Source organism: Lynx rufus, unplaced genomic scaffold, assembly GCF_022079265.1.
Source record: "Lynx rufus isolate CCGP_SWC_20201006 ecotype Redwood Valley unplaced genomic scaffold, mLynRuf1.p SCAF_16, whole genome shotgun sequence".
In the NCBI taxonomy this organism is placed as follows: Eukaryota; Metazoa; Chordata; class Mammalia; order Carnivora; family Felidae; genus Lynx; species Lynx rufus.
The window spans coordinates 18,729,681-18,745,000 of record NW_025814830.1 but is presented as its reverse complement, the minus strand read 5'-3'; the positions used below and the strand labels follow the sequence as shown (position 1 = coordinate 18,745,000).

The 15,320-nt window shown below is 34.3% G+C and overlaps 1 protein-coding gene across 1 annotated transcript in view; it reads left to right on the top strand.

Annotated features, from left to right (window-relative positions):
* URI1 (URI1 prefoldin like chaperone) overlaps nucleotides 1-11,235 on the top strand; it is a 79,946-nt gene extending 68,711 nt beyond the window's left edge. Inside the window, exons 6-11 of the mRNA XM_047078330.1 lie at nucleotides 75-132; nucleotides 1,987-2,155; nucleotides 3,587-3,935; nucleotides 5,846-5,988; nucleotides 6,776-7,025; nucleotides 10,425-11,235. Coding sequence (XP_046934286.1) covers nucleotides 75-132; nucleotides 1,987-2,155; nucleotides 3,587-3,935; nucleotides 5,846-5,988; nucleotides 6,776-7,025; nucleotides 10,425-10,607 — 1,152 coding nt within the window. The 3' untranslated portion in view covers nucleotides 10,608-11,235. The remainder of the gene's footprint in view (nucleotides 1-74; nucleotides 133-1,986; nucleotides 2,156-3,586; nucleotides 3,936-5,845; nucleotides 5,989-6,775; nucleotides 7,026-10,424) is intronic.
* The last annotated feature ends 4,085 nt before the right edge of the window (nucleotides 11,236-15,320 follow it).

Here is a 15,320-nt window from a genome sequence, read left to right as displayed (position 1 = left end):
ATGATTGTACTTATAATAATTTTAACATTGAAGATTCAAATAATTAATGTGCTTTGTTTTGTTTAAAAAATTAGGCTGCAGGTGATATTGTTGATATAAGAGAAGAAATTAAAAGTGACTTTGAATTTAAAGGTAAGCAGTAAGATTGTTTTATGTTTAGTTATTTAAATATTTGCCATATGTATGGATATTCAAGGAGTCTTTTGTGAGATATTAGGATTATATGATACTTTTAAATTCCTGAGATAAGGAACATTTGTTTCATTTATTCATTAATTTTTATAGTTTTTATAACTTTGATATAAAATAGTTATATATTTAATATACTTTAAAATATAAACATTAGTAGATAAATACCTCAGTGAAAAATTTGATTCCTGACCGATTTACTTACGTAGTGAGATGACAGGCTTTCTTCAAAGTTCTTAATGATCCAGATGTCTACAATTCAGAAGACGTGTATTCTGTACATGGATCTGCCTCAAATTTGATCATTGACCTTGGTGGAGTCATAATGTATCTTTTGCTAGTTTTTCTTCTTTTAAAACTGTAGCTTCAGATGTTGTTTTTGGAAGAAAGACTGAATATAATCTAAGTATATTTCAGCCATTCGTTTTATATCGTCTGCAGTGGCATCCCGTACTCGGGTTGTCCCAGGCTCACCTCATAGCTTTCTCTTGCCGGGGATGGGTTACATGTTTGGTTTTTCCTTCTGGAAAGGCAGTGGTTCCCCTGTCAGTTGTAAAGTGTTACAGCAGTGAAAATTTTAAAAGTATTACAGAAATGGTTTATAATTTGCTACTGTAGAAAACCATTACTCTTAACAGTTATTTTGATTTTTTAAAGTTCATATTTTAGTAATTAACTCTGAAGATAACTTGTTGGTTGAAATAGAGACAATTTTGGGAGCCATATTCTAGCCATACTATCTCTACTAATATGGCATTAAAATTAATAGCAAGTGGCTTCAGAAGGTGAAATAAAGGAGACATACATTACAGTTAAAGAACAGAAAGACAAGTTATAATTTTTGTTTGTGGTGACCAATGAAAGATTTTTGTATTTTACATGTCTGAAATATGAAAGTTGTTAATGCTGTTTTATCAATAATAGTTATGGACAATAATAGGCTATGAAACATAATTATGATATTTTTAAATTTAGGAAGCAGTGTTGTACATTTGAATGTATGATGGAGGTCATCGTTAACCATATCTCATAACAGCATTTTAGACTTCTTCCCATTGCCTTCTTCAAAGCTATAATTTGCTTTATAAAAAAGTCTATTTTTTTCAGATGAAAAGCAAATGGATTTGAGTTCAGATTTTCTTTATCTCCTGCCCTCACATGAGGATTACAAATAAGATAAAGTAATTTAAAAAGGAGAAATGTTCATATACAAAATTATAGTCCAACTTTCCAGGGATTAGCTTCCATAGATTCCTCCTAGGGTATTTATACCTGGCTGTGCCTAGAGTTGAAAGTATCCTGTGACAAGGCTTTGATGTGTTACTTTAGTAACTGAATTCTCTTGAGTAAGGATGGAAGATGTGTATTATTTGTGTTGAATTTTGTGTTATAACTAGGGTACATTGTGACCATTTTTGCTAATGCATTTTTGAAGCTTTCAGGCAGTTCTTCACAGTCTTTAATGTGCATATGAATCCTCTTGGGCTCTTGTTAAAACACAGATTGTGATTTAGCAGATCTGGGGTAGCCCTGAGAGTATATACTTCTGAAATTTTCTGCAGGAATATCAGTGTTGCTGGTCCTTGGACCACACTTTGAGTAGCAAGATTATGAGAGAAATGGATCCTTGGAGTTGTCTTGCTTGCTTAAAAACCATGCATTCCCCCCCCCCCGCCCCTCCCCCCCCATCTCCATATCCCCTCTTCTCAGAAGAAAGTCTCACTAAGTCTAGGTTTGTGCTTTTTTAAAGGTGGCTATTAACAGCCATGTCTTTCCTTTTTTTTAAAAAAAAAATAGCAAAACACCGAATTGCCCATAAACCTCACTCCAAACCAAAAACTTCAGATATTTTTGAAGCAGATTTTGCAAATGATGTCAAATCCAAGGATTTGCTTGCTGATAAGGAACTGTGGGCTCGACTTGAAGAACTAGAGAGACAAGAAGAATTGCTGGGTGAACTTGATAGGTACCGAATGACAAATTATCTTTCCAAGAGATTTTGTTTCTAAACACATTTCCTTGTTAGTCTTTTTCCTCATTAATAAAACAATACATGCTCATTGAAGAAAATACATAAAAGTATATTAAAATATCAATAATCCTCCCACTCGAAAATATGTATTAATTTTCTAGAATATTTTCTGTTAGGACTTGTGCATTCATGCACATGCCCATGCATATGTGTGGGTACAGAAATACTTAAAATCCGTATTCCTATGTTTTTAATAACAAGATTCAGCTATGTTTTGTATAATGAAGTACTAAGGTATATCATATAGTCGACATAATAATTACGGGTGTTTTAAATATTTACAATTTAAATGAACTATTTTTATACTGTAGCCAGGATAATGCTGTATATCTAAATGACTTGTTAAAAAGAAAAATTTGCTGTGGATTTGTTTGTTACTGTAAAATGTTTATCCTTGCTTTCCTTTACAAACTTTTCTTTTTATTGAGCAGGCAGTTTGTAATTTGGTCAGGTAGTTATATATATGAACAACTTTTCCAAACTGCTGTTTGAAATATACATTAGCACTCACTTGGAATTGTCAAAATACTCAACGAAATCTATTATTACAGAAGTTCCTATATTATTTTGCTTAAATGATGCACTGTATGCAGTAATTAGTTTCTGTGAAAAATAGGACCTGAAGCATGAAGGATATATGTATATTTTTTTACATTTTACCGACAAATTCTTAGGTCTTTTTGGTTAACTGATAATATTCCATTTTTTAAGATCCATCTTGAATCTTGTGATTTTCTTGGGCATGATTTTCTGTTTTTGCATGACGTTATTTCAGTTCTATTACATTTTTGATTTTGTTATTTTTGTAAGGTCTTCAAATCCTTTGTAGAAATGAAGCATGAAAAATGTACATGTGTGTGTATAAATATAATTATATTCATGTGCATACATATAAATCCTTCAATATAAAAAGTTAAAATAATACATGCTTTAAAGTATTCCAGATATAGAAGTAGAAAATAATAATAAATAGCCCCAGTGTTAATAAACAGAAAATAAATTAGCCCCAGTGTTAATGTTCTGGGGCTATAATTTATGGTCTTTAAATACATATCTCTGTGAATTTCTTGCAAATTTCTTGATTGTATTATTTATATCATATTTACGTTGTGTGTGGCCAGTGTCCTCTTGCAAAGGTAAAAAAATCATCTATATTCTACTTATGTTTGAGTAACTACAACATACAGAATTAGCATAGAGTTTTTTGTTGTTGTTGTTATTTCAAAGCGTTCTTATCAGCTAGAATTCTAGTTAAAAATATCTTATTCAAAATCTTAATTTTTGCCCATTGAAATGAACTGAAAATTAGAATATGTAGTATTTTGATGTGTATGTTTGATCTTAGTTTTCTCTCTTTCTTATTAGTAAGCCTGATACTATGATTGCAAATGGAGAAGATACATCTTCTGAAGAAGAAAAGGAAGATCAGAACATAAATGTGCATGTGATGCACCAAGTAACAGACTCTGTTCATTCCAGCAGTTGTTATAAGGATGTTACACATTCAGAACTGTTCAATGGCCAAGTGAATAGTCAGTTGAACTGTTCAATGATTGGTTCAAATTCTTATCACAGTAATGAAGATGAAGAAGAAGAAGAAGAAGAAGAAGAAGAAGAAGATGATGATGATGGTGATAATGAAAATGATGTTTTAGGGGTTGGAGATCATTCTGTACCAACAATATATTTTTCTCACACTGTCGAACCTAAGAGGGTTTGTATGCTTTTTGTGTATAATTTAAATATTGACATAATATAAATATATTCTATAATATTCTTTAAAAGAACAGTGTTAGAGTAATTAATATTGTTGATTGTGCCAAATAATAAAATCATCTTTTGCCTCTTGTTCTGACCAATTTATCTAAAAAAAACGGGGAGAAAAAGTCAATGTCTAGATAGTTCCCATTGGTCCTTTGTTCTTTGAAGACACAGTGGAATTTGAATTGTTTGGGGTCTGGAAAGGAATCAGATTTGAGTAGCAACTACTGTAGCTCCACCTGTCCTTCATTCAGAGAGTTTTCTGAGAATTCTAGAGTTAATTATATTGTGGGTGTTTTGGTGTATTTAGGATGTTGAAAGTGACTATATTAGCTACATTTTTAATTATGCCAGGTTGTTACTTTCTGTGTGGGCATGACATGAATAGGAGCATCATGAGCAAAGTGGAAAAGTTCAGGAGGAAGTAAAAAGTAGCTTCTTTTCAGATAAAGTAAATCTAAACATCTGTGGGTAATCGTGACTCTAGAATTTTGGCATTTAAGAACTGGGGGTTATTGTGAGATCTTTTTTTTTTAAAGTAGTGTTTATTTTTGAGAGAGAGGGAGACACAGAGTCTGAAGCAGGTTCCAGGCTCTGAGCTATCAGCACAGAGCCCAACGTGAGGCTTGAACCCACGAACTGTGAGATCATGACCTGAGCCAAAGTTGGATGCTTAACCGACTGGGCCACCCAGGCGCCCCTGTAGAGACCTTCTAATACAGGGTTTTTAAGCTTTTCTTTAGTATCAAAAGACTTTTTGTTCCCCTTGTACTTACTGTAGAATCCCAGTATTTAAAATAGATCAAAACAGTTAGTTCTGATTGGAAGGATAGACTACCTTAAATCCATTCCCTTGCTCCCAGTGCTGCTCTGAGTAGCAACTGGGAATTCATCTTTATACTTAAGGCCTAGAAGTCCATAGACCTGGCTAGTAATACAACAGAAAGTCCTTTGTCTCAGTGCACTGGTCTTTGTACCACAAGATATCCGTGCAGGGATTGCCTGTATCACAGTTAAGGGTCTGTGGTATCAATCTTAAGTGTCTGTGATTATTATTTAATGAAACATGTTTAAAACATATCTGATATTTCTAAGGTCCCTTAAGTTATCCTGCTGTAGTATGAAGTGAAATAATTTATGGTTTTTTATATGTTAATACTTCAGACTAAAGGGAGCATCTTGTGAGTTCTTTAGAAAAAACTGACGTAATAGCCAGAAAAAGAAATTTGTTTTAGGATTCTTATTTCATGCTTTAAATTTGTCCTTATTTGCATGTTGATAAAATAGGAAGAATAAATAATATTTGTAGGAATTTTGTGAGGAAGAGCAGTCATTATTAATATGGAAAGTGCAGTGTTAGTGTTGAGTAGAAGAATGACATAATAATCCTACAGGGCTGGTTTTTATTTTTTAGTCCAATTTCTAAAAACTAGAGGTATTTAAAAAATTCCAAATAATTAAGCATTATCTAATATTGCTTTTATGACTTAAATTTTATATTTTCTTACCAAATATTTCTTTTGGTTAATTATGTTCTTTGTTTTGAAATGCATGATTTAAGCCAAAAATTTATATCAAAGTAATGGGGTGATATGAAAACTTATAATAAATCTGTCATTTAATTTAAATGTAATTTGCTTTCTATACAATAATAAAATCCCTAAAGACTAGAATTGGTCATTAAAGAAGATATAATTTAATGCTGTAGAAGTGTGTTAAGGTAAGGACTTCTTAATCCTATAATAGTGTACATCATTTCATGTCAAAAACTGTCTCTCTTCTTTAATTATAAAGTTTATTTGTTTTAGTTTTGGCTTTGATTTAATTTCTCAGAAGGTTTGTAATTTTCTGTGAAATTTTTAGGTCCGAATAAATACTGGAAAAAATACCACTTTAAAATTCAGTGAGAAGAAAGAAGAAGCCAAACGTAAACGAAAGAACAGCTCTGGCAGTGGTCATTCTGCCCAGGAACTGCCTACCATCAGGACTCCCGCTGACATTTATAGGTGAGTGGTATTCACGGGCAACAGGACAAGCTGCCGTCCCCTTACCTCTTTTTGTAACTGAACATTTACAGGAGCAGGTTGCCTGTAACACAGAAGCCTGTCCATCACGGACAGGTGAGGGGCTCTGATCGGGTTGGCTTAGTATTTTAAAGGCTCTCCCAGGAGCTGCTGAGCCACCACAGCTGCCCAGTTCAGAACAGTTGGAACATTGCATGAGTTTCCCCTTTCCCCCCTCTTTGCCAGTGCTATTAAAACATTCTCAATCTTTCTAGTGAAAAAATCATAGTATGTTAACTTTAGAAATGTAAGTTTGGGTTTCCAGTGGGCTGGAGCAGTGCTTTCCTGCCACAGCTATGATGATGCTTGCATGTGGTTTGCCTTTCCACGAAGTAAGTTAAGTATTGCTGTTCCAGTTTTTTGTTGTCTTGTTTGTTGAGAAAGTTATCATTTGGAAATACCTGTTTTCATGACCCATATTTGTAAAATAGTTAAAATTGCTAAATTGTTTTCTAAGTAGGTCTAGATTACATGTAGAATTTTGACAAATTAGACTGTTGTTACCCAGAACATGCTTATAAATAAAGTGCTGTATTAGGCCCCAAAAAATCATATTTTAAAGAATGTAAAATACATCATTTGAAGCTACAAAATTGTTGATTATGAAAATTTTAGATGTAAGTTTGAAAAAAACACTCTAATTTCTAGAAAATATTTTTTAAAATCTTACAAATTCATCCTCGGTTTATGAGTTACCTAAAGTGCGTGTATATGTTTTTGGACATCATAGAGTCTTTGTTGATGTTGTGAATGGAGAATATGTTCCTCGTAAGTCCATCCTGAAGTCTCGCAGCAGAGAGAACAGTGTTTGCAGTGACACCAGTGAAAGCAGTGCTGCTGACTTTGATGACAGACGGGGAGTTCTGAGGAGTATTAGCTGCGAAGAGGCCACTTGTAGTGACACCAGTGAGAGTATTTTGGAAGAGGAACAGGAAGAAAACCATCACAAGAAACTTTTGCCTTTATCAGGAACACCTGAGGTGTGTGTGTATTGTTAACTCTTTATTTCGTATAGTATCTTTCATCACTTTTTGTGAGTTTAAAAAGGTGGTGATAGCAGGGCGCCTGGGTGGCTCAGTCAGTTAAGCGTCTGACTTCAGCTCAGGTTGTGATCTTGTGGTTTGTGAGTTCAAGCCATGCATCGGGCTTGCTGCTGTCAGCGCAGAGCCCGCTTTGGATCATCTGTCCCAGCACTTCCCCCTACCCCCAACTCTCTCTGTCTTTCAAAAATAAACATTAAAAAAAAAAAGTGGTGTTAGCTCCATTTCAGAAGGGCATATCATTCATTTTCCTGATTTCACAGTTCACTTTTGGAGTCAAAAAGTTATTTCTTTAAAAGAGGGTCTCCTCTCCTTTTTAAAAAATTGCAGCTGCTATATCTCCCTGGTATGGTCTATAAATCTTTAATCTTACAATCTTTAAATTATTATTTTTTTTGTGTAGTTATTTATTGAAGTTAATCAGCTGAGTAATGACATTGTTTATCTTATAGCTTCTTTAGCTGATACATATATTTAATCTCAAAAGTCATGGACCCTAATTAATTCTAGGCTTATTCTTTTTTGATAATTAATAATTTATAAAAAATTAATAGCCACTAGCAAACACACAAGTGCAGATATTATAATCTTAGTTCAAGAAAAATTTTTTGGGGGAAAAGTATTACTAGTCTTAAAGTTCTATTTTTGTGAAATAAGAATTTTAAAGTATCTTCGTTTGCATATACGTTACCTTTTTGACAAGAAGATCATTTAGCAGCTTATTTTAAACGAATTACTACTAGACCAAACTATAGTCATTTTATAATAGTTTATAGGTAGCAGATTATACTTTTCTCTTTTATGTGCTTTAGTTAAAGAAAAAAACTGTATGGCAGGTAATTATCTGAAGTCCTGTGTTTTGGCTTGTGCCAGTGACATATTTATTTTTGGGGGTTATGGAGCCATTTTACAATTTAAAGAAAGTTGTAGATCCTTTCCTCAGAAAAAGTCAGTGCACACATATACATTCTTATCCACCACATTGCACACACTTGTGTGTGGGGGGAATGGTACTGAGGGATCCCAAAACAAAAATTCCTATCTATGAAATAGTCATATGTTAGGGTTTCCATTATTCCCAGGGATGATTTCTTCAATTTTTTTTGTTCTGGGTGTATCTCAAATTTTCAATTTATAAAGTATTTAGAAAAACTGGGGAACTCATACCTGTATCAAACTGATATACCCATTTGTGCATACATTCAATACATACAAAATATATATGTTTATATATAAATAAGCATATGTAAAACTTCTATTGCTTATACTGAATGGTAACTTAATGGTAATAATAGTACTAAATTGTCACTGGGGATGGAGATCATTAGCATTTAGGGACAGCATGTATGATTAGAATTAGAATGTTCTCCTCCCCATTATGTCACCTGATATAATCATCTCAGTTGACGTAGAAAGTATCTCATTTAACAGTCTTCCATACTGTTAGAAAAACAGGTAATGGATGTAGACCTTTGCTACTTTTTATTTATTTAAGTTTACTTATTATGAGAGAGAGAGAGAGTGCTCCCGAGCAGGGGAGGGGCAGAGAGAGAGAGAGAGGGAGACAGAGAATCCCAAGGGTGCTCCACACTCAGCACAGAGCCCTGTGCAGGCTCGATCTCAGCACCATGAGGTCATGACCTGAGCTGAAATCAAGAGTCAGACACTCAACTGACCGAGCCACCCAGGTGCCCAACTTTTACTTTATAAGGACTTAGTGTATCATGGTATAGCTAGACCTCAAGTCTGGGACTTAGTTTTATTTCACTCTAACTAGCTTTGTACTTCATATTGAACAGTTTTTGTTAGCATTCTAAATGCTACAAATTTTTTTTACCTGAAAACAAATAGTTCATGTATATGACAAGTACTTTAAAAGATCTGCTTTTCAGTATCTTTAAACGCTGAAGTGTCTCTTTTTTCAAAAGCATTTTTAATATAGTAAGAAGGCTCAGTGAGCATCATCCTATTTTATCATCCCGTTTTATCAATAGGAGTTTTGAGAAAGTAGACTTTAAGTTTCTTTTAAGCGCTTGGATTTCACCCAAGTTCTTGAAATACTGTGGGAGGGTAGGGGCATTCTTGTTTTTTCATTTCTTTGGTGGGGCAAGGTGGAGGGGATGGCTTTTTAAACTTTTCAGGTGATACACTGTCTTAACTCAGTTTGTACTCTTGGTAGACAAAAGCAAGCAAAATACACATGAAAGTTTAGGTGTCAAATTTTACTTTGTATGTAATGAGTTTTTAGAAGATGAAGGGTGGGGGGGATCCAAATACCAGAGACCTTAAAAATAAAATTGTTATCAAATCCTTGGTTTTTACAGATCTTTATGTAAAAAGATATATGAAGATGTATGTATCTTTGGTTGTATTTCCAGCATTTTGTACACGTTACTTTTGTTCCAGTTGAACAAACAGTTGACTACTTTACATCCAGCAAATATCCAGCTGAAACGAAAGAACCATTTTATGTGTGTGTGTGTGTGTGTGTGTGTGTGTGTGTGTGTGTGGAACATCTGATTTCCATCATTGAATTAAGTGTAGCAAATTTTGAGACTGATGCTGTCTCCACTAGTATCAGCACTTAATTTTTCAGTTTACACTGATCTCTTGAGTAAAATTGAGGCAAGATGCAATAAAATATTCCAGGTAATTGCATACATGGACACCACCTAAGAGATGTCACTACTGCTGAAAAGTAAGCTATTGGCTAGCTGGCAGCATGGCCTCCATAGGATAGCTCATTCGTCAGCTCACGTTTGACACCCTAATAGCATTTTTTAGTTTAATACATTAGTTCTCACGTCATGGTCTGGACGTGAATGTATGAAAATTGGGGACCTTTTACATACCCATTTTTGTTTAATCCCAGATAAAACATTCATTTTACATTTTGCTTTCTTACATGTATATTATAAAAATCTATTTATATTTGGTGATGTCATTAAGATACATTTTAATGGTAGTTGATTTCTCTAAACAGTTTATATTTTGATGTGTATTTATCCAAGAATCTTAAGAATTCATTTTTTTTTAACATTTATTCATTTTTTGATAGAGACAGCGTGAGTGGGGAAGGGGCAGAGAGCGAGGGAGACACAGAATCCAAAGCAGACTCCAGGCTCTGAGCTGGCAGCCCAGAGCCCGATGTGGGGCTCGAAGCCATGAGCCATGAGATCATGACCTGAGCTGAAGTCGGATGCTTAACCGACTGAGCCACCCAGGCGCCCCAAGAATTTACTTCTAATGAAAGGAAATGTCTAATTGGCAAATACAGGATCAAGATTTTGTGGGCATCTTATTTGATTTTATTACCATAATCTGACTTTTGTCTTCTAGGCTTTTTCTGGAACTGTAATAGAAAAAGAATTTCTATCGCCCTCCTTAACACCACACCCAACCATGGTTCATCCTGTGTTACCCACCATTCCAGAACGAAAAGAAGTCTTGTCAGAAATATCAGAAGAGACTACCAAGAGGGTTTCAAAGTTCAAAGCTGCCAGATTGCAGCAGAAAAACTAGGGCCTGCCAAGGAGTTTACATCCTAGAACCTTGTTTTGCATTTCTTTAGAATCTGTATAGCAAAATATGTTACATGTAGTTGAAATAAGGCATCCTGAATGCATTTGGCAGCAAGTTCTCTTACTGTTATCAGTGGTATTAAAAAGAAAGTAAATGTTTGAATACTTTAATATTCAGCTTGTTTTGTTAATTCTCTGAATACTGTCAATACTGTTGTCTAAGTTTTCTTAGGATGCGGTGGCAGTATTTGGAATTATTTTTCAAAGAATACTGTTCATATGTATTGTTTTTGTGTTTTGAACTAAATACAGGCAGTTTTGTGCCAGCTGTGAAGTTGTGCATACCATATGGACCATTTTAAGGAAACTTTTAAAATTTCAAATAGATTCAACAATTATATTCCTTACTTTAGCATTTTAAAGGCACTTTAAAAAAATCTACTTCTTGTAGGTTTTGCAGCTAGGTGGCTATTTAAAAAACCTCTCTCTCCCCTTTGACTGTCATTCTATCATCTCTGAGGCAGAAAACTACATGTACCCTTTGGGAAAGTTTCTTTGATTGGAAGAATGGTATTTTGTAAAACATTTTTTTTTTCAAGTAAAAATTTTATGAAACTTGGTCTCTAAAATGTGAGCTTTATGATTCAGAGTTGAATTATAGAAATAAATGTCTTTGATTCATATGTATGCTACATGCACCACACAATGAATCCTTGAATTCTTACAATTCCATAGGCAATTCTTCTCCCTTAAGTTGTTCACTTTTAACTGGCATTATATTTTGGGAGAGAAGGAGAGGTTGTGTAGATGCTAAAAAAAACATTTTTTTAAAATAAATTTTAATTTTAATTTTTCCACCATTGTCATTCTCCAGGGCTACTTTCTTACTAGTAAATAATTGAAATAACATATTGACTGTTAGCAAAAATCTTTAAAATAAAGAGAAATTTATTCTAACATTGAAAGTTATACTGCAAGTGTTAACCATTAGCTTGATGCATGCTGAAATGTAGCTTTTAAAAAGCATTCTGCATTAGTGCTAAAATAAGCCATCAATGCCAGTCCACCCTCTATTCATGGCTAAATATTTAAGGTTATTTATAGCTTCTTTAATGAATTCTTGCTTAAACAAAGTGAAATTATGTCCTAGAAAAGTAGAAGCTATTTGTAACTAGAACAGCACAACTGTAAAAGTTTTATGAATATGTATTTTAATAATAAGGGGGTGAGCCTGAATCTCCACAAGTTAATGGATAATTCAGAACAGAGGACTGATTTTGAAAGATAGCCTAGAAATGTAGAAGACTTGTTCTTTAGTAAATTTTAGTCAACTGTGCATATATTTTTAGTTAAAACTTTCTCTCAGCCCCTCCCCCACAAAAAACCAAGAATACCATCACACACACTCAAAGGAGCTCCTGACTCCCAAATGAAATGTTATTCAAGTGAGCTGTGCTAGATCTTTCCCCCAGTAACAAAGTTTGTTGTGGGACTATTGTGATATTCTTTACAGACATGTAATTTCAAGAGTACTGTCATTAAATAATTTTTCATAATTTGAGCCTGTCGTTGTTTATGTATTATGTTACTTCTTGCAAATAAGATGTTCCCTCATAGAACAAGATGGTAGTAGAAGCAAAGAAAAAGTGTTTGATAACAATTTCTTATGTCTTGCTGAAGACCAGGTGAAGTGGTGTAGCCCCATTTCATAGCCTCAGTCTTACAACAGAGTTTCAGCTGTAACTTAGCGTAGCTTTATTTATCATGTTAAATTCACGCTTCAGTGGGTTAAAATGAAGCTGGTCATAAGTGTTCTCTTTTAGACCATTGTAAAACAATACCAGAAATTTTTTTTAAATTTTGAACTAATTTTAGACTTCTGGAAGAATTGCAAAATAGTACAGTTTCTGTATACCTCTTACTCAGTTTCTGCTAAATTATAATCTATAACCACAATACAGTTATGAAAACCACAAACTTGAGGTTGGTGCAGTGCCATTGACTGATTTACAGATCTTATTTGAATTTCACCAACTTTTTCACTAGGTGTTCTTTTTCTGTTCCAGGACCCTATCTAGGATCCCATCTTGGCGTTTGTTTATTACTGCTCCTTAGTCTGACAGTTTGTTGTTTGTTTGTTGTTTTTTATGACTTTGAAGTATTGGAAGAGTACTGGTCAGGTATTTTGTTGGATGATCCTCAGTTTGAGTTTGATGTACTCACATAATTAGAATGAGGTTTTGCATTTTTGGGAAGAATATCACAGAAATGCATCATATCAAGAGGTGCATTTCATTGTGTCATTTCAAGGGGTCCAGAATTCATTATGTTAACCTTGATCACTTGGTTAAGGTGGTGTCTGCTGGGTTTCTCCACTATAAAGTTACTGTCTTTTCCTTTGTAGTTAATAAATACCTTTTAGGAGATACTTTGAGATTATGCAGATTGTTTTTTTTTTTCTCTTTAATCTTAAGCCCAATAATTTTTGCATTCATTGGTAGATCTTGTCTGCAACAGTTATTACTGTGGGATTTGCCTAATGGTGATTTTGTTTTGCCCTTCCTTCTTTCCTTCCTTCCTTCCTTCCTTCCTTCCTTCCTTCCTTCCTTCCCTCCCCACCCCCAATTTAATGTAGTGGAGGGGCTCCTCTGAAGTTATTTTAATGCTTCTGTTGAGAATTAATTAGCTTTATTAACATCAAGATGTCTGGGTACTTTATTTTTTTTACATTTATTCCTTAGAATTCTTTTGTAATGAAAAGATGTGCCGTTCTCTCCCCACCCCCACCCCTGCTGTTTATTAATTATATCAGTATGAACTTGGATATTTATTTTAGTCTATGGGTTAAGATCCAGTTATCATTGTTTTGTTTGTTCACAGTGTTCTACATTTGACCATTAGGAACTTCTTTGAGTTCACACCTGACCCTGAATTCTTTCAAGAAATCACCATATTTTTGTTTGAATATTTTTAACTCCACAAAATGTTACAGGCTTATCTTATATTTTTCCTGCTCCAGCCTTAAGATCATCAGTCACTTCTCCAGGGAGCCCTTATTCCTTTTATTGGAGAAAGTTGTTTAAAAACCACCATTTCTCATGTGGGTGTGGGTATTGCCATTGTGGTGTCATTTCCTTCCTCAGTAGAGCTAGGAAATTATGTATACTAACCACTGCATGTGTTTACATATTTGTCTGTTTCTGTATGTTAAAAAACATACAAGTTTATACTGACACTTCGATTCTAATGCCACAGGATTTGTTCCAGTTTTTCCTTATTTGTGACTTTTTTCTCCCAACAGTGAGAAACCTGCCTTTTACTATCTACAAGGTATTTGCCTATTTTTTATTTATTTTTTTAAGGAAATTTTTAAAGTTTGTTTATTTTGAGAGAGAGAGCATGTGTATGTCCTTGGGGGGTGGGGAGGAGCAGAGAGAGGCAGAGAATCCCAAGCAGGCTCCACGCTGTCAAGTGCAGAGCCCAATGTGGGGCTCTATCCTGTGAACCATGAGAACCTGTGAACCTGAGCCGAAATTGACTCGGATGCTTAACCGACTTAGCTACCCAGGCGCTCCCCATCCATCCTCTCTCTCCCTTTCTCTCTGCCCTTCTCCCCACCCCGCCCCACCAGGCATGTGTGGACGTGCACATTCTCATATTCTCTCTCTCTTTCTCAAGGTAAATAAACTTAAAAAAAATTTATGCACATAAAAGTAGTTTCAGAGTGCTAATTCTTATTCCCAGGAGAAACATTCATTAACTACATTGCACTATTTTTTATGTTATTTTTTTTCTTTAGCTATTAGTCAAGAAACTTCTCCAAAGTTGTTAGTTTATTTTCTTTCTCACTCCCCTCACTGATTGTTACTCATTTGTAATATGAATATTACAAATGTTCCAGATATTAGGTTCATTTGTTACTGTTTGTGTTCCAGTTTGGATTCTCCACATCCTTGTTGGTGTTAATGGTTTAACTTGGTGGTATGTGAGGGGTATGTGAACTTTAATGTGGTTCTGACAGTCACAACTACATAAAAAGGTAAACATGGAGAAGTGTCACACCTTCTTCTTGCCTGCTACCCTGCTTCCATTCCCATCTTGCTATCACTTCGCCACCTACCCACTGCACATACCAGTCTCTCTATTTTCTCATTCCATTGCACTTTTTTCCTCTCAGTTAATAGTATGCTCTGGTAATCACTGTATGTCAGTTTATAGAGATCTTCCTCTTTTTTTTTTTTCTTTTTAAACAGATTTTGTATTCTCTTAGGTAGTTGTAACATGGTTTATTCAGCACTTTCTTTGGGCATTATTCCTGGTATTTTGCAATTACAAACAACAATGCAATGAGCAAGTTCAGTGTATGTGTATCTTTGTGCATTGAAGGGGTATCTTCAAGGTAGATTCCTAGAAGTAGGATTGATGGGCCATGTGCATAATTACTCTATGACTTCTTTTAAACAGTGTAAAGTCTGTTTTTGAATGTATTCTCATATTAAGGACATGGTTTTAACATGTATGTTTGCATATCTACATTCATTGATGATTCTTTGATAATAACTCTGTGACACTAGTATCCTAAAGGGACTTCAGAAAGTCAAAAATATTAAGTATAGTGATCATGTTCATTTTGCTATATTTTTATTTAATATACTTTTTGGGGAAATTGGTCATGCATGTGATTTATAAGAGCTTCCCATTCATTGGAATATTT